The sequence below is a fragment of the Mesoplodon densirostris genome, chromosome 1 (assembly GCF_025265405.1).
Source record: "Mesoplodon densirostris isolate mMesDen1 chromosome 1, mMesDen1 primary haplotype, whole genome shotgun sequence".
Taxonomy (NCBI): Eukaryota; Metazoa; Chordata; class Mammalia; order Artiodactyla; family Ziphiidae; genus Mesoplodon; species Mesoplodon densirostris.
In genome coordinates, this window is record NC_082661.1 from 33,891,898 (window position 1) to 33,911,805 (window position 19,908).

The 19,908-nt window shown below is 40.4% G+C and overlaps 1 protein-coding gene and 1 pseudogene across 1 annotated transcript in view; both read right to left on the reverse strand.

Annotated features, from left to right (window-relative positions):
• Positions 1-531: 531 nt before the first annotated feature.
• LOC132487913 (cytochrome P450 2C18-like) overlaps positions 532-19,908 on the reverse strand; it is a 56,136-nt gene continuing 36,759 nt past the window's right edge. Inside the window, 5 exon segments of the mRNA XM_060095824.1 lie at positions 532-707; positions 2,723-2,870; positions 5,414-5,856; positions 6,761-6,788; positions 11,248-11,312. Coding sequence (XP_059951807.1) covers positions 532-707; positions 2,723-2,870; positions 5,414-5,856; positions 6,761-6,788; positions 11,248-11,312 — 860 coding nt within the window.
• LOC132498359 (sterol carrier protein 2-like) lies at positions 13,079-13,561 on the reverse strand (annotated as a pseudogene).

Here is a 19,908-nt window from a genome sequence, read left to right on the forward strand (position 1 = left end):
AAACCTCAAGTAAGTCTAGGTGACACTCAGCAAAGAGAGTTTTTCTGCCCTCTTCCCCTTTGTCCCTCTCCGTGCTTATCATGAGGACAAGCATGCTCTCTCTGGACTCCATTTTCTATCATTTCTTACCTGCATTAGGTACAAAAGGAACGTCTGAGACTGGCTCAGCAAATACTGACGCTTTTTATTTCGAACACGTGGAGGACAAATGACCATGTATTGGCTTACACTAATCATTCCACTCTGTTTCACAGTGGTAACATAGTACCCACTCTTAGGTAAGTATGAGCATATGTGGTAGTCAGTACAAGTGTTACAGAATATAAAGACAGCACATACATCTGTGCAGTAAAACTCAGTAAACTTTCTTTTAATGGAGGTTGGATATTTGCTGGATATTGAGAGAATGTGGAGATATGAGATGGGAGGTCAGAGAGAGCATCCCTGGTAGCAAGAAGGAGGTGAATGACGCCCCAGAGGAGAGTGAGTTACAGACAACAGCACGGCAGCAGCCGGGGAGTCTGCCCTTCATCACACAGGAATGAAGCAGAGCTGGTACGAGGGCGGAACACGGCCAAACCCACTAGAAATTGGGGTGCTGTTGATGTTCTTTGGGTCAAGCACAGATTTCAGGGTAAATTTCTGTAAAATGCTGGTCAGGAATAAAAACAGCTCCATGCAGAACAGGCCTTCTCCCATACAATTTCATTTTCCAAAAAATAACACACATGTGGGATTTGTTCCTTGAACACTGTTTTGAACTGTCACAAAATGTAAGAATGACTGAATGGATGGTGGGCTGGAAGGATGGTTAGATAGGCATATGGACAGAAGGACAGACACACTCGCTCTTCACCTAGTAACTTCATGGGAACCTTTCATTCAACAAGTATTTATTGAGTGTCAGCTTTATATCAAACACTTCATGATGCATTCCCACATTACAACTGCTCTTTTCCATTTCCAATTTCCATTAATCTTTGTAGAAACACCCCCACTCTGCTTGTCTAGATGAGATGAAAGAAGAAGGACTGAGAGGAGGGAACTCATATATATGTGTTTCCCTTTCTACCTCTGGCACAAAATTCAGCCAAAGGTTTTTTTTCCTTCATGTGCTTTCAAAATCACATGTTTAAATGTGTCACTCTCCCACTTTAAAATATTAAATGTCTCTCCCATCTGTTTCATGAGATGAGGCCCAAATGGGTTGAGCTGGCCCTTTATATTCTGTTCCCAGCATGATGCTCCATATCATTCCGTCCATTCTTCACACCATCTACTCCCAACGCTAGCCATATCCACTCTTCATCAATCTCCAACACACCATGAAGTTCCTAGCTTTGTCTTGTGCTATTCCATTTGGTTAAGATGCATTTCTCTTATCCTTCCTTCAGGACCTATGTCCCATGTCATTTCCTCATTATGATTTCTGAGATCTTCACAGGCAGTAGAAGCTTGCCCTCTCTGGGTTTCTTCAACATCACATTCATGCTTGAACTGAAGCATCAATCACCTTGAATCATAATTCTCTGTTTATTTATTTTTCTGCTACACTAAAATGTGTGCTTTTGAAGGGAAGACTCGGTCCTCAACACCTGTATATACAGAGCAAGACCCAAAGCAGGCATCAAAAGCCATCAAATACATGAAGGTGAGTCCGTGGCCAGAGACTCAGCACACACTGTGGCTGTGGGGACCCAATATCCAAGACTTAGATCATGAGTGGAGGAAGATCACGGTGCTCTGGAACCACTGCAGAATATCCTGCCACATTCCAAGGACTCCCTGACACTGCAGTTGGCAGGTTCTGACCTTCTCAATCTAGAGGAAATGTCCTGCTCCTGTGAAATTGCCCTGCCCTCTCTTCTTACCTTGCTCCTGTGAGGCAGCTCAAATTCCCTTTCTTCTGTTTGAACATTCCTTATTCCATTTTATGCCTCACTGTGGCGAATGAGTGAGCAGAAAACAGGCAGCTTCCCCTTCTGGTCTCATGAGCAGCCTGTGCTTTCCTCTCTCACAGCACTATTCAATGTTCTCTTTACTAATCTGTTTCCCTAACTAGGATGTGAGCCACTTTGGTGCCCATTCTGTGCTTGTGGATACTTTTAACCCCAGAGCTCAGCCTGAGGAGTCAGGGGTATCATATAGCAAATACTCAAACTTACAAACTTATGTACGTTTCTCATGGCAGCCAAGGAAAGTCTAAATGAGTTTCACCTGCTAAGAGGACCTCTTAGGTAGCTCAGTGATACAGCTAGAGGCATAATTCAATCAATCTATTTTCTAGCTTTCTCACTTTGGAAGAACTGGGTCACCTCCCTGAAGTTCCAATACTGGGGATGTATGGTGAGGGGAGGAAGCGCATGGGCATTGGGAGTGGTGCTCGTGATCATGGACAAAGAGCATTTCTACCAGCCCCAGAGTGGGCATCATTAAGTTCCAACCAATTCCAGAAAGGTATCTTGTTCCCTGAGCACCTAAGGAAATTAATTTTTTTTTTTTTTTTTTTTTTTTGCGGTACGCGGGCCTCTCACTGTTGTGGCCTCTCCCATTGCAGAGCACAGGCTCCGGACGCGCAGGCTCAGCGGCCATGGCCCTACGGGCCCAGCCGCTCCGCGGCATGTGGGATCCTCCTGGACCGGGGCACGAACCCGTGTCCCCTGCATCGGCAGGCGGACTCTCAACCACTGCGCCACCAGGGAAGCCCCAGGAAATTAATTTTTATTACCTGCTGAGAAAGCCATGAAGTAGTCACTCTTCTTAAAGTTGCCACGCTCATCCAGGAAGTGGACTGGGTCAAACACCTCTGGGCTGGGGAATTCTTTGTCATCATGTAGCACAGAACTCAGCAATGTTACTATAGTCGTGCCCTGGAATGAAAGATGAAGATAAATGAATTATAAAGAGGTCGTGGAGCGGTAGAAATGTTACAAGTCATTTAGTCCCATCTTTTGATCTAGAGATGAGGAGTCCCAGGTCCAAAGAAGGGTAGTGGCAATTCCAGACAGACAGACCAAGTAATAAACAGGGATGAGTTTAAGACCAGTGGCAGTGATGTTACTAAAGTGGCCTCCAATAGCATTTGAAGTACTGCGTACTTGGTTACTTGGGTGCTAGATCTCTGAATCCCCTTTACTTATCACAATGTTTGGACACTGCTGTCTGTATCCCACCCTTGACTCTATTTCATCATTTCAGCTTTCTTACATCTCATTTGTGGATCATAGTTTAAAATGGAAGCCTCTGAGGGCTCCTGAAAAGTCAGATGTATTTGGAATCTGTTTATAGGGCTTTTTAAAATAGAGGTCTGATCTGATTAAAAATGGCATCTGGCAAATCCATACAGAGACAGATTAGTGGTTGTTGGGGGCTGGAAGGAGTGAGGAATGGGCAATGACTGCTTAACAGGTGGTGGATTTCCTTTTGCAGTGATGAAAATGTTCTGGAACTAGATAGTAGCTATGGTTGCACAACACTGTGAATGTACTAAATTTCACTGAATTGTACACTTTAAAATAGCTAAAATGGTCATTTTTATGTTATACTTACTTTACCACAGTAAGAAAGAAAATTTTCCCAAGAGGAAAAGTGACTTCTTAGATAATATCAACAAGTACACTAACAACTACTGAGCATTTATCTTTGGGATGAAATTTGTTTCTCTTAATTTTAAAATGTGGGGGGACCCTTCGTTATGGATGAATTCTAGATTAAAAAAACAAAGAGAGATGATAAAATTAGAAAAATTCTCATTTTTCAACAATTCAGGTAAAGATCATCAAGTAATGCTAAAACTGTTGGATGAATGATTTGGGAAACAGTATATTCACAAGGTCTTAAAGTACCATGCCATAGATTTTTAATTAATTACCTATGAAAACAGAACCTCAGCAATAGAGAGATATGGCAGATTTCTCCTTAATAAGTGATCACCTTAGCATCACCCATAATGGGATAAGCTGACATTACATGTCTTCAGCCGAAATGTGATGCAGTGGGACTTACACAACATCACCTAAGTAATTTTCTTGCCAAATACACACAACTGGAATCCAATCTCAAGAAAACAATCACATAAAGCCAGACTGAGGAAAGTTTAACATGACAATTGTCCTGGACTCTTCGAAACTGTCAATGTATTAAAATGAAATAAACATAGGAAAAGGAACTGTTCTTGATAACAGGGGAGTAAAGGGGCAGATAATCAAATTAAATACTTGTTCCTTGATTGGACACTAGATGCCCCCTCAAAAAAAGCTACACAAGATATTTTAGGATAATTGAGAAAATGTAATTATAGTATATATATATTAGAAAAAATATTGCATAGATGATAATTCCTTTAGTGTGAATGCTTTTACTGTTATGTAGATAAAGTCTTTGTTCACTTGTTCTAAGAAGATACACACTGAAGTATTTAGGTGTTAGGTGTGATAGACAGATGATAGATAGACAGGTAGTTAAAATATAAATATATACACAATTTCATATATATTTCATATGTTATATATATATCCATTGTACGCTTAAATACTATTTAAATTTTTAAATCTTTTAAATTCAAAATTGGGGGTAATTGCACCCCTTAAGTTTATCGTATTTAAGGTCTATAATTTTGTTTTTAAAATTATTGCCTTGTACATTTTAAAACAAATAATACAGGAAAATGTTACTTTAAGATTTTAAAAGCAGGTATATTTTCAGCAAATGGTGCTGGGACAAGTAGATAACCATAAAGAAAAGAAATGAAATATGATCATTACTTCGCTCCATAAGTAAAAATGAACTTTAAGTGGATCATAGAGCTAAATATAAACGCTAAAAGTATAAAACTTGAAAAAGAAAAGCATAAATATTTGATAGCATGTGCTGGATAATAAATATGACACAAAAGCCCAACTCAAAAGAGAAATAATTGATAAATTGGATTTCATAAAATTTTTTAACTATGCTCTTTTTTTTTTAAACTTCTGCTCCTTGAAAGACATTTTTAGAAACCAAAAAAAGAAAGAAAAAGACACAAACTGGGAGTAAACATTTGCAACACTGAGACATGACAAAGGGATTGCATACAAAATATATAAAGAACTGCAGTAATTAAATAATAAAGCAAACAACCCAATCAAAAATAGGACTTTGAGCAAACACTACCAGTGAACACATACGAATGGCCAATCAACACATGGAAAGAAGCCAAATATCATTATTCATCAAGAAAATAGAAGTAAAACAAAATGAGATATCACTACACAACCACTTCAGTGTCTAAAATTTAGGGGGTGCGGTGGCAAGTGTTGGGGCGCGTTAGTCGGTGGGCATGCAGACGGCGCACCCAGGTTCCATTCAAGGCCAGCGGCCACGTGCTTGCCCGCGACCCCGCCTCTTAGCCAGCACAATGCAAACCGTAAACAACACAACAGTGTGGGGAGGAGCCTTTGCCTCTCGAGCTTTCTTTGCCTAGTCTCCGGCCTCTTGACGCTTCAGGCGAAGGGCCGTCTTTCCGCCCCCAGTTCCCGCGCCGCGGGACGCGCAACTGTGCCACCGGCTCCGGAGCTGAGAGCGCTGCCAGCCTGTCGCGCCAGAATGGGGGATGAGCAAGTCGGGCGCTATACCTGGTCCAGGCAGCGCCGCCCCACCTGCCCTGCGCCCTCGGAGAGGAGGCTCGTGTCACAGGTTTGACCACGCCGCACGGCGCCTCGCTGCCGCCAACCCCTAGGCACTCCTTGTGCTGAAAAAAAGCGTGTTGGGGAGGCCACCGCTTCAGCAGTGAGGCCTGCCTCCACCCGCCGTCTGGCCCTGTCTGCGCGGGCTCCGGACCTGGATTCCAGCCGGGCTGAGCCTCAGGCCGCGCGGGGACTATGGGCACCACCAGCGAGCGGAAAGGGGGTCGGCTTCACGGGGCGGCGCCAAGGTCCCGACCTTTAACCCCTGATCCCCGCCCCACCTTCCACGTGAGGCGAGCCAGACGTCTGACACGCGCCTGCAAGCCCTTCCACAGAAAAGCGAGAAAACCTCCAGCTTTAGCACACCGGACAATCAGTTCCACCAAAGTTAACAACGATGCTTTAAATGTTTTTTTTTTTTTTATCGCTTTAAAAATATTTACAGATCTGAAATCTCTCCCCTTTTGCCCCTACCCATACTCAGGACAAGAGAAACGGAAAGAGGCGTTGAGATGATTGTTCAAAGCCCCCAAGGGCCAGCTTGGCCGGCCATGTGTCCGTGTACATAAATACAGGTGTGTATGTGGGGAGAGGCGTGTACTTGGTTTGGTGTTTTTCTGATTTTTTTTCCCTACCAGTCAATATCGTTCTGGCCAAAACTCCCTTTCCCACCACCACCCAAGAACAGCCCCTCCAAAATGGTTTTCAAAACGTATTGGGGGGCTTCCCTGGTGGCGCAGTGGTTGAGAGTCCGCCTGCCGATTCAGGGGACGCGGGTTCGTGCCCCGGTCCGGGAGGATCCCACATGCCGCGGAGCGGCTGGGCCCGTGAGCCATGGCCGCTGAGCCTGCGCGTCCCGAGCCTGTGCTCCGCAACGGGAGAGGCCACAACAGTGAGAGGCCCGCGTACAAAAAAACCCACAAAAACGTATTGGATTGTTTTGGGTAGAATGAGGTGATCTGGCTGGAGGAATGCCGATAAATACCAGAAACAATCAAAACAAAAAATAGGGCAGAGGCCATAAATAAGAAATAATAAATTAAAAATAAAATAAAATTTAAGAACACTAACAACGGCAAGTGTTGGAGGGTACCTACCTCCAGCAACTGGAACTTTCATATATTGCTAGTAGGAAAGGAAAATGTCACAGCCGTATTAGAAAACAGTTCGGTGGGTTTTTAAAATAAAGTTAAACATTTAAGCAACACTCCCACTCCTCGGTATTTACCCAAAAGAAATGAAAATTTATGTCCACACAAAAACCTGTATCAAATGTTTAAAGCACCTTTATTCAAATAGCCCAAAACTGGAAGCAACCCAAATATCCATCAATTAGTAAATGAATAAACAATTTGTGGCTCTCCACATGACGGATTACTCATCGATAAAGAAGGAATAATCCACTGATACATGCAATAACAAGGATGAATCTCAAACATATTCTGCCACATAAAAAAGAGATAAAGGCATATATTGATTACAAGTTACTTCATTTATGTCACATTGTATTGCATTCCTGAAAAGGCAAAACTGTAGGACCAAAAGCAGATCAGTGGTTACCAAGGGCAAGAACTGGGGGAAATGGATTGTTTGCAAAAGGAGAATAAGGAAACTCTTTGAGATGATGAAAACGTTTTATATCTTAGTTGTGGTGGTAGTTACATAACTTCACATACTGGTCAAAACTCTTTAGACTCTACACTTAGAAAGGTGATTTTTCTTCTACATAACTTATACCTCAAGTAAAAAATAGAGGAATACAGTAAGTCACAAAAAGCACATATGGTAAAAAGTCTCCTTCCCATCTAACTACACAAACTTATTTAGACTTTCCAAAAACAACCATTCCCACCAACTAGTTATATACCTTCCAGAGATATTATGCATATCAGGCAGATAATCCTACATACATTTATGCCACTTATCACTTTCTTCTTTTTTTACCCAATGACAAGCATCCAGTGGATCTTGATTTTTTTCTTTAATTAAAATAATTTAGGGACTTCCCTGGTGGTGCAGTGGTTAAGAATCTGCCTGCTAATGCAGGGAACATGGGTTCGAGCCCTGGTCCGGGAAGATCCCACATGTCGTGGAGCAACTAAGCCCGTGTGCCACAACTACTGAGCCTGCACTCTAGAGCCCGCAAGCCACAACTACTGAGCCCGCACGTTGCAACTACTGAAGCCCGCGTGCCTAGAGCCTGTGCTCTGCAACAAGAGAAGCCACTGCAATGAGAAGCCCACGCACCGTCACCAGAGAAAGCCCACGCGCAGCAACAAAGACCAAACGTAGCCAAAAATAAATTAATTAATTTTAAAAAAATAATAATTTAGATATTGTCCCGTGTCAACACGTATACAACTGCCTTATCATGCTACATAATATAAATGTGCCATTACACTACTAATGAACATTTAGATAGCTCAAAATATTTTTTTATTACAAGCAGTGATGCAAGGATGAATTTTTTGGGCATTCCTTCATTAGCACTTGTAGTAGATTCCAAGAATTATAATTCTTGCATTATAAGATACCATATTTTATTTTTTAATAGATATTGCCAAAATGTCCCCCCCAAAAAAGATGTACTTATTTATAATCCTGCCAGTGGCACGTGAAAGTACTTGTTTACACATATCCTCTCTAATAAAAGATTTTCTCAGCCTTTGACTTCATCACACTAATATATGAAAATAGTGTCTCATAGTTTGAGCTTGTATTTTGCATGTTACCTGGTTTAATTCTTGCAACATTTTGAGGTAAACAAGGTTAGTTTTATCAACAGTTCACAAATGTCTTCAGCAGGACATGAATAGTCACAGAAAGTGGCATAAATAAGGAATATATATAGATTCACTTCAGTTCAAGTAAGGTTTTGACCACCAAATGAAATTGCATCAAACTTATATTTGTTTTCAATTTTCCACGTTTTTAGTATTGCAGAATTAAGGAGGAGGGATTTCTAAATCCACGTTACAGGCAAAAAAAAAAAACTTAGATCAGCTCTAACACAGTAGCTTTCAGTGATCTACAGCTATGTATATTTAAAGTAAAGCTAATCAAAAGTAAATAAAATTTAAAATTCAGTTCCTCAGTTGCACTGATCACATTTCAGGCACCCACTAGGCACATGTGGCTAGTGGCTACCATATGGGACAATGCAGAGATGCACAATTCCCTCTTCCCCAGAAGATAGCAATAGTAATTTCAACCTTAATAAACTCACGGTCCTTCTCCCCTCAAAGTAGACTTTTCAGTCATCTTATTTTTATGTATAATAACATATGCAGGCTTCAAATGGGAGTAGCTTGTAGGATACCAACTATAAAGTCTGAATAAAAATAGAAACCATGTGTTAGAAAGCACTGGAAAGCTGCAGACAAAAATTAGTCTCCAGATTCCAGAGACAGAAGAAACTTGGAAAGGTAAACTGGCATTCACAGTCAATATCTGACTGTGTTAATATCCAATTCTGAAATAGGAGGTGTTATGTAATTCTGTCCGCCTAGTGAAGGAAAGATGAACACTTTCTGGAAGAAGATAAACATCACCTGAGACTGCGTTTTTTTTCTTATGCAATATTTGAGCTTAAGCAAAACTTATCAGGTACAGGGAAGACAGAACTAAGCAAACACCAAAAGAAAAGAAAAGAAAAGGAGGCAATTACATACATATAATAAAAATATACCCACAATATGGAAAGTTACCCACCTTATTTTATGAGGCCAGCATTACCTTGATATCAGAAGTCTGATTAAAAATTCTTTGAGAAAGAGTAATTGCAGACCAGTCTCTTGTGAATATAAATACAAATGTTCTCAATAAAATGTAGCAAACCAAATTGAGCTTTTTATATATGAGAGACAGACACAGACCCCGACAGAGAGAATAAAATATATGCCATATAAACAAATGCAGAGAATACATTTGGTCAAATTTTGTACACACAATTATAAAAAAATTATACAGATTGCGAAGAGCAGGGGACGGGAAAATGGGGAGTTTCTAATCAATGGGTATAAAGTGGTTGCCGGGGGTTTGGGGGAGAGAGGGATGAAGATACAGAACACAGAGGATTTCTAGAGCAGTGAAAACTACTCTATATGATACCACGATGAATACATGTCATTATACACTTGCCCAAACTCATAGAATGTACAACATCAAGAGTGAACCCTAATGAAAATGATGAACTTTGGATGCTAATGATGTGCCCAAACAGGCTCATCAACTGTAAAAAATGCACCACTCTGGGAGAGGATATTGATAATGGGTGAGGCTATCCTATGCACGTGTCGAGGCAGGGAGTATATAGGAAATCTCTGTATCTTCAGCTTAATATTTCTGTGAACCCAAAACTGCTCTTAAAAAATAAAGTTCATCCCAAAATATCATACAAAAATAAGATTATGAATATTTCCCTGATCTGCTTTAATATTTACAAAAATATACATAAAATATCATTCTCAATGATGAGATATTAAGCCCTCACCTCTTCCTGGATATCACAAATTAAACAATGGCCACTATCACCACCACTTCTGTTCAACACTATCCTGGAAATCCTGCCAGTGTGATAATGCAATAAAGAAAATTAAAGTCATGAGAATTGGAAGATAAAGAATAAAACAAATATTAAACCAGGTGGCAAAACTGTATATACAAAAATTACAAATCAATCCATAAACAAATTATTAGCAATGATAAATGAATTTGGAAAGGTTGCTAGATATAAGGTCATCAAAATAAAATCAAATATATTTCCATATAGCAAAAAAGTGGGGGCTTCCCTGGTGGCGCAGTGGTTGAGAGCCACATGCCCTATATGGATGCTGTGGTGCATGAGATCCAGAGATACATTGACCTTATCCCCACCAACCTGCCCCATGCAGTGACCCGTGATGTTAAATTCAGAAACTGTTTCATCCCCAGGGTAAGATTTGTTTCTCCTGCTGTGACCTCAATGCTCTTGAAGTTCCCATATTCACAGTATGGTTGCAGTCCTTAAGATGAGAGAATTGCAAAAGTCATGCATGGGGTAGCCTGATGGGTTTTGTGTTGTTTCCAATTTGTGGCTATAAATCTTCATGACAGATCTTGATTATCAGGCTAAGTCTCCCAAATTTGTTCTGCTTCTTTAATATTGTTTTGTCTACTCTTAGCAGTTTACATTTCCAGATAAATTTGAGTATCCATTTGTCAATTACCCAAAACACTCAGCTACGATTTTTATCAGGTTGATATTAAATCAATTTGGAAAGAATTGACATCTTGACATGTTGAATCCTTCAATTCACAGATACAATTTATTTGGGCTTTCTTTAATTTTTCAGTACTGTTTTGTTTTCAGTACAGTGGCTTGCACATCTGTTATGTTTTTCTCAGATAAATAATATTTCTGATGTTATTATACATTGTATAATTTTATTTTGTTTTTGTTTTTTACTTTTTGGTTATGCCACGGTGCGTGTGGGATCTTAGTTCCCGGACCAGGGATCAAACCCGCGCCCTTGCATTGAAAGTCTCAACCCCGGGCCACCAGGGAATTCCCTACATTGTATAATTTTTAAAATGCCTTTTCCACTTTTTTTTTTTTGCAGGGACTCTGGTGTCTGCCAATCACACAGTCAATCTCTTTCTGGACTTTAGCTGATAAAACACAAGTGAGACTGATGGAAAAACAGGAAAATACATACCACATTTGCATACCAATTCAGAGTTACATAAAGCTCTGTGGAGGTGTTCCAACATCATTATAAACATCAGTTATAGGCCCAGAAGGACACCTAGACATACAGAGTGAGTTGCCATAATATAGGTACAAATGACTTTTATACAAGCTAGGCTTTGAGATAAATCTGTGCACATCTATATATTAGCATACAGGATCATTAATACAAATAGAAATTATGAAATGCTTCAAATATAAATATTACTTTTTTTTTTTTTTTTTTTTTTGAGGAAGAGCTATTTTAATTTTCTATTAAACATTCTTCCGGGCTTCCCTGGTGGCGCAGTGGTTGAGAGTCTGCCTGCCAATGCAGCAGACATGGGTTCGTGCCCCGGTCCGGGAAGATCCCACATGCCGCGGAGCGGCTGGGCCCGTGGGCCATGGCCGCTGAGCCTGCGCATCCGGAGCCTGTGAACTTCCAAAATCATTATTTTACTCCATATCTTACCAAGTTATTAGAAATAACATTAGCATTAGAAAAACTAGGAAGGTAAAAGTAGGGAAAACACATCACATGCCAAAGTCTGATATGAAATTTACCTTTAAAAAAAAAGGAATAAAAAGTAATATTCCTTTAAATTGAATAAAAAAAAAACTAGGAAGGTAAATTAAATGTGGCTTGTTAAACTAAACATATGAAAAGGGAAAATTATAACAAAGGAAGGAGAGTTTTACAAATTTAATTAATACGAGATTATAATTTGAAAACTGTGCATCTCAAAGCAAACTTTATTTGTTCAATTATTTTTTTTTTTTTTTTTTTTTTTTTTTTTTGCGGTATGCGGGCCTCTCACTGTTGTGGCCTCCCCCGTCGCGGAGCACAGGCTCCGGACGCGCAGGCTCCGGACGCGCAGGCTCAGCGGCCATGGCTCACGGGCCCAGCCGCTCCGCGGCATATGGGATCCTCCCAGACCGGGGCACGAACCCGTATCCCCTGCATCGGCAGGCGGACTCTCAACCACTTGCGCCACCAGGGAGGCCCCTGTTCAATTATTTTTAACAACAGTGTTTTATGATTCTAATACATTGATTTTTTTCCAAGAAGGAAACTCACTTAAAAATATTTTTGTTTTAAAAAATAGGCCTGTGTTCAGCTATATATTTTTTCTCCCAAGCCTCGATCATATTTCTTTGATTTGGGAGGAAAATACTGTTTTGATGGTGTGAAATGCAAAACTGTAAAGATTTTTTTTTAAAAACATCCCAGTACAGAATTTTAAAAATTATCAGTGGAAAACAGATTAAGGTCATTAAATGCACAACACTAACTACTGGCCAGCTACTGGTATTCTGTTTCTTCCCTAGTTCTCCCAAAGAAAACTTAAAAACTGAGTCTTCAGCAGAATAATCCTCAAATATACTTTATAAGCAAAATTAGAGCTTTTGTTTACATAGTTTTTGGATTTTGCTATTCCTGATTTTATTCTAAAACTCAATTCTACCCCAAACCATAATTACCGTATTAACTTTGTAATGCACAGTTGTATGCAATTCAGCAAAGCAGTAGTACACCATCAGGTTCTATTCACCCAGAGCTTAGGAAAAACAGGATTGGTCACACCCATTTAAAAACAAATACGCTATTTGCCAATGTGTAGTTTCAATCTAAGTTCTGACAATGAAATATATGGATATATATCTATATATCTCATCTTGATTTTCAAAGGTAGACAAAGAGAGTTCTTCACAGCTTAGCTTTGCCTGGCTGAAGCTGAAGATTTTGTAACTTCATAGCCAGACCCATGCTGCCAGTGATTTTCAATTTACCTTGAAAGAAGGCCGACTAAGGATTCATTTTACCAGTCATCAAAGCCAGCAAGACCGTCAGCCATTGTAATTGTGCAGTCGGCCTTCTTATCTGAGTTAGGGAGCACTGATCCTTTGCCATTCTTCACGTCCGCCACCCAGGTGGCTTCTTTACCTCCAGGGCCATCCTTCACCTTGAAGGCAAAAATACCACCTATTTTCTTCGCAAACTGCTCCCCTTCCTCTTCAAGCTTCTTCTCAATCTCCTTAAAGACAAGATTTGCCTTAAATCCATCAACTGCAGAGCTGGTTGGAGCAGCCTCAACTTGATGAGTTCTAAAAGAACTGGCAGCTTCAGGAAAATCCATCTTGTACAGCGTGACAACTACTGCTCCTCCGATGCCTAAATTATGCTGCAGAGCAACTTTTGCACCAGAAACTTGCCTTTTTCCGGCTTCCTAAATATTACATTATTAACTCAAGAAATTACTGTCCTCGCAGAAAGAAAAAACAGGAATCAAGTATTAATTTCATTTTAACAATCAAATTCTGTAATTGATGTATATGTATGTATGGTTTGTGTGACTGTACATGTGTTGTGTGTGTATTTATTTGCAACTTTCAGTGCTATCTTCTTTAATCCTCATACTCCCCAAAGGTGGCCACTTTGAAACATTCTAGCACTTTCTTCTGAAATTTAAATTTCATATTTCTAAATAATTACTAGGGCTACCCTGGTAGTGCAGTGGTTAAAGAATCTGCCTCCCAGTGCAGGGGACACGGGTTCGAGCCCTGGTCCGGGAAGATCCCACGTGCCACGGAGCAACTAAGTCCGTGCGCCACAACTACTGAGCCTGCGCTCTGGAGCCTGCAAGCCACAACTACTGAGCCCCCATGCCTAGAGCCCATGCTCTGCAACAAGAGAAGCCACCGCAATGAGAAGCCCTTGCACCGCAATGAAGAGTAGCCCCCACTCGCCACAACTAGAGAAAGGCTGCACACAGCAATGAAGACTCAATGCAGCCAAAAATAAATAAGTAAATAAATAAATAAATTTATTTTAAAAATTACTACTTTTATTTCCTGATTTATCTATTTTTAGACAATGTATGACTTTCTGGTAAGTGAGATGAGGGCTTACATCTCAACCACCACCCCATACAAAATAAGTACCCACAAACAGATATACACACACACACAACTTCCCCTCACTCAATTCTCCGCAATATATTTATATCACAATTTTTTATTATATCACTATTCATTGTTTATATCATATGACTATGTAAATACTGTACAAGTAAGACAACTATGATTATGTTAACTCTTTTGTACATTCTTGGTCTTTTAACACGTATTTCAATTCCTAATTTTTAGATGCCAATTTAGAATTATTGCAAATGCTCAGGCAGATGTTTCAAACTCTTAGTAATTAATTTTCTAATTACTGGGAAGCCTCAATTTATCATTTCTCTTTTGTTCTTGGTGTCTCCTCTCCCATCTCCTTTATCCACCTAGTCCATTTTGAAATAGATGTTTTCTAAACCTTGTGCCCAGCACCCTCTCTGAAACCTCCATTTTCCTATATGAGATCTCCTGACTCTTCAGGAATAATTCTCATTTATAATTAATTTATCATCATTTCAATGGGGTTCTGACCCAGAAAAACATAATTTGCTTAAAGATAATTTTTTTAATTAAAAAAAAATGTTCATAAAAGTTTAAACTATTGACCTGAAAAGAAATTCTTATGGCAAACACCATTTTTCTGGACTCAGACTTCTGGAATATTTCCTTTTGAAGTGTGACATAAGTACAAAAAAAGAAAATTATAGGCCAATATTCCTGATGAACATAGATGCAAAAATTCTCAACACTGGGCTTCCCTGGTGGCGCAGTGGTTGAGAGTCCGCCTGCCAATGCAGGGGACACGGGTTCGTGCCCCGGTCTGGGAAGATCCCACATGCTGTGGAGCAGCTGGGCCCGTGAGCCATGGCCACTGAGCCTGCATGTCCAGAGCCTGTGCTTCGCAACGGGAGAGGGCACAACAGGGAGAGGCCCGTGTACCGCAAAAAAAAAAAAAAAAAATTCTCAACACAATGCTAGCAAACTGAATATAAGAGCACATTAGAAGGATCACACACCGGGCTTCCCTGGTGGTGCAGTGGTTAAGAGTCCGCCTGCCAATGCAGGGGACACGGGTTCGAGCCCTGGTCTGGGAAGATCCCACATGCCGCACACCACAGTGAGAGGCCAGCACACCACAATGAAGAGTAGCCCCTGCTCGCCTCAACTTTAGAGAGCCCGTGCACAGCAGCGAGGACCCAGCACAGCCAAAAATAAATTAAATAAATAAATAAATAAAAAGAAGGATTGCACACTATGATTAAGCCGGATTTATCCTTGAGATATATGGGTGCTTCAAAATATGCAAAACAATAAATATGATGTACCACATTAATAGAATAAAGGATAAAAATCATACTGTCATCTCAATAGATGCAGAAAAAACATTGGACAAAATTTAACATCCTTTCATGGCAAAAACTCCTCCCAACAAATTATGTATAGAAGGAATGTATCTCAACAAAATAAAGGAATGTATCTCAACATATATGACAAGCCCAGGTCTAACATACTCAACGGTGAGGGGAGTGACATCAGCATTACAGCAGTGTGAGACACTCCCTTTGTCCCCACCTTCAATGTACAACCAGTTAAACGTCCATAACTCAACAAAGGGAACTCTGCCCAACACACGAGAATGCCAGAGAATTCCACACATCTCTACATTTAAAGGTGGGTGGATTGGAACGCATAGAGGAGGCAGAATGGAGGGAACAGGTGAGGCAATGCCTGAGATGCTGGCATCCAGTCATGGCGTCTAAGCCCACAGCCCCAGAGAATCCAGGAGTAGTGGGGGGGGGGGCATTGCACACAATTCTGACCTCCCAGTCACAACAGCACCTAAAGCCACAGGGAACTGAGAAGTGGCAGCAGGACCTGTGACTGTCCCTTCAGCTGTGGAAGCACCTGCAACTCTGGATCCCCACCCTCCCACCCACAGCAGCAGCACCCATGAACCTGAAAACCCCTAATGCAACAGAGGTGACCATAGCTCCAACTGCCCTCCAACTCCCACCCTCCCTCCTCGGCAGTGAAGCTCACAGCCCAGACGACCCTGGACAAGGTGCCTGCCGTTCTGGTTCCCCAGGTGGCAATGCCAGCAATAGCAGTGACACCAGCAACAGCAAGGCACCAATGACAATGAGGCATCAGTAGTGACAATGAGGGCACCAAACAACACCTCTGGCAAAGGCAGTGGGGTGGAAAGTGCCAATTCTCAAATATAGCCAAAGGCAGCTGAAGTAAGAGAAACCAAACACTTGTGCTATAGTGTCATCTACTGAAAACAAACAAACAAAAAGGCCTTCAATTACAAACCTGTTGAATTGTTAGAAACAAGTTTAAAAGAAAGACAAAACACCTTTACCTAATGAAGAAAGGTGTTTGCTATTTCAAATGCACCAGTAGAACAACTCATCAAGCACCATCGTTAACAATAGCATAAAAATTCTCCAGAAGCCAAACTGAAAATCACAGAATATTGAGATCTAATTGATAGACAATTCAAGAGAGCTGTCGTGAAGAAACTCAAACTCAACATGATACAGCAAAACTCAGTCAGGCAGTTCAATGCGCTAAGAAATGAAATTAATGAATAGAAAGAATACCTTACCAAAGAGACTGAAACATTAAAAAAAAAAAAAGTCTGGAGCTGAAGCATGCAATAAATGAGATGAAGAACACATTATAAAGCAGGCGTTCCCCAACCGCTGGGCCACCTGTTAGGAATCGGGCTGCACAACAGGAAGTGAGTGGTGGGCCAGTGAGCGAAGCTTCATCTGCTGATCCCCATCGCTCCCCATCACTCACATTACTGCCTGAACCATCACCCACTGCCCCCGTTCGTGGAAAAACTGTCTTCCACGAAACCCATCCCTGATGCCAAAAAGGTTGGGGACCGCTGTTATAAAGCACTGGAAATAGGGCATCCCATGGAAGAGAGAATTAGGGAGCCTGAAGATAGAAATCTAGACATGATTCTGGTTGAAGAGGAGAGAGAAATAAGGTGTTAAAAAAATTGAAGAAATTCTAAAAGAACTATTGGAATCCATTAGGAAGGACAACATAAGGATAATGGGTATCCCACAAGGAGAAGAGAGGGAGAAGGGAACAGAGAGTTCATTTAAAGAAATAATAACTGAGAACCTCCTAAACCTGGGAAAGGAACTGGATATATAAGTGCATGAAGCTAAGAGAACACCTAATTACCTCAATGCAAAAAGACCTTCTCCAAGACACATTATATTAAAACTGCCAAAAGTCAGTGACAAAGAAATCCCCATATGCTGTTGGTGGAAATGTAAACTGGTTCAGCCACTATGGAAAAGAGTATGGGGATTTCTAATGTTTCCAAGATATGGAAACAACCTATGTGGCCATAAACAGATGAATGGATAAAGATGATGTGGTATATATACAGTGCAATACTACTCAGTGAAAGAAAGAGAAAGAAAGAAAGAAAGAAAGAAAGAAAGGGAGGAAGGAAGGAAGGAAGGGGAAGGAAGGAAGGAAAGGGAGGGAGGGAGGGAGGGGGGAAGGAAGGGAGGGAGGGAGAAAGGAAGGAAAGAAAGAAAGAAACCTTGCCATTTGCAACATGGGTAGACCTTGAGGGTATTATGCTAAGTGAAATGAGCCAGTCAGAGAAAGACAAATACTGTATGGTTCCATTCACATGTGGAATATACAAACAAACAAACAAAACAAAAACAAAAACATAGATACACAGAACAGAGTAGTGGTTACCAGAAGGGAAGCAGAGTGGAGGGAGGGCAAGATGGGTAAAGGAGGTCAACTGTATGGTGAACGGATGGAAACTACACTTTTGGTGGTGAGCACACTGCAGTGTATACAAAATGTGATGTTGTACATATGGAACATATATAATGTTATAAACCAATGTTACATCAATAAAGCATTTAATTTTAAAATAAATAAATAAGTAAAGGGAAGAGTGGATGGTTAACCAAAAAAAAGGTAAAATGCTATAAGCTATGCTTTTTTTTAAGAGGTAAAATATATTAGCTGTATAATTTTATTTATTTTAAACCATTTATAATTTTTAATGAATATTGGAGACCAAATGAAATGTATAGCATGATGTTTTTAATCCAGTGTAAGTGGGAAACAAATAGTACATGAAATTATGACCCCACCATTTTGTTCCTGCTCTTCTGAGCCAGAACCTTTTAACACTCAGTTTATTAAGGAATATTTTAACCTAATTATACCAACATTGATGGATTTTTATCAAAAGGTATTTTCTGATATTATTCCAATTAAGCAAATATAATTCTTTGATTAATATTACTATAAGCTATTCTTCTAAGATCAGGAACCAGACAAGGATGCTTACTCTCCCCACTTTTATTTAACATAGTACTAGAAGTCCTAGCCAAAGCAATTAGACAAGAAAAATAAAGGCATCCATTTTGTAAAGGAAGAAGTTAAATTGTCTCTATTTACAATGATAGGATCTTATATATAGAAAATCCTAAAGACTACACCAAAAACTGTTAGAGCTAATAAACAAATTCAGTAAAATAGCAAGATACAACTCAGTGTATAGAAATCAGTTATGTTTCTATATACTAACAATGAACTAACTGAGAGAGAAATGATAAAAAGAATCCACTTATAGGGCTTCCCTGGTGGTGCAGTGGTTGAGAGTCTGCCTGCTGATGCAGGGGACATGGGTTCGTGCCCCAGTCCAGGAGGGTCCGACATGCCGCAGAGTGGCTGGGCCCGTGAGCCATGGCCACTGAGCCCGCGCGTCCGGAGCCTGTGCTCCGCAACGGGAGAGCCCACAACAGTGAGAGGCCCGTGTACCGCAAAAAAAAAAAAAAAAAAAAAAATCCATTTATAAAACCATCAAAAAGAATAGAACACTTAGTAATAAATTTAACCAAAGAGGTGAAAGATCTGTACATCAGAAACTATAAAACACCGATTAAAAAGAATTGAAGAGAACACAAATAAAAAGATATCCTGCAGTCATGGATTAGAAGAATGAATATTCTCTAAATGTCCACATTACCTAAAGCAATCTACTGATTCAATGTAATCCTTATCAAAATTCTAATGACATTTTCACAGAAATAGAAAAAGAAATCTTGAAATTCATATGGAACCACAAAAAAACCTTGAACAAACCAAATAATCTTCAGAAAGTAAAACAAAGCTGGAGGCACCACATTTTCTGATTTTAAACTATATTACAAAGATACAGTAATAAAAACAGTAGGGCTTCCCTGGTGGTGCAGTGGTTGAGTGTCCGCCTGCCGATGCAGGGGACACGGGTTCGTGCCCCGGTCCGGGAAGATCCCACATGCCGCAGAGCAGCTAGGACTGTGAGCCATGGCCACTGAGCCTGCATGTCTGGAGCCTGTGCTCCTCAATGGGAGAGGCCACAACAGTGAGAGGCCCCCGTAACGCAAAAAAAAACAAAAAACAAAACAAAAAAAACCAGTAGAATGGCATAAAAACAGACACATAGATCAATGGAACATAATGAATACAGCAGAAATACAGATGGTCCGCAACTTATGCAGTACCATTTACAGTTTTTTCCACTTTACAATGGTAGAAAAGCCATATGCATTGAGTAGAAACTGTACTTGGAATTTTGAATTTTGGTCCTTTCTT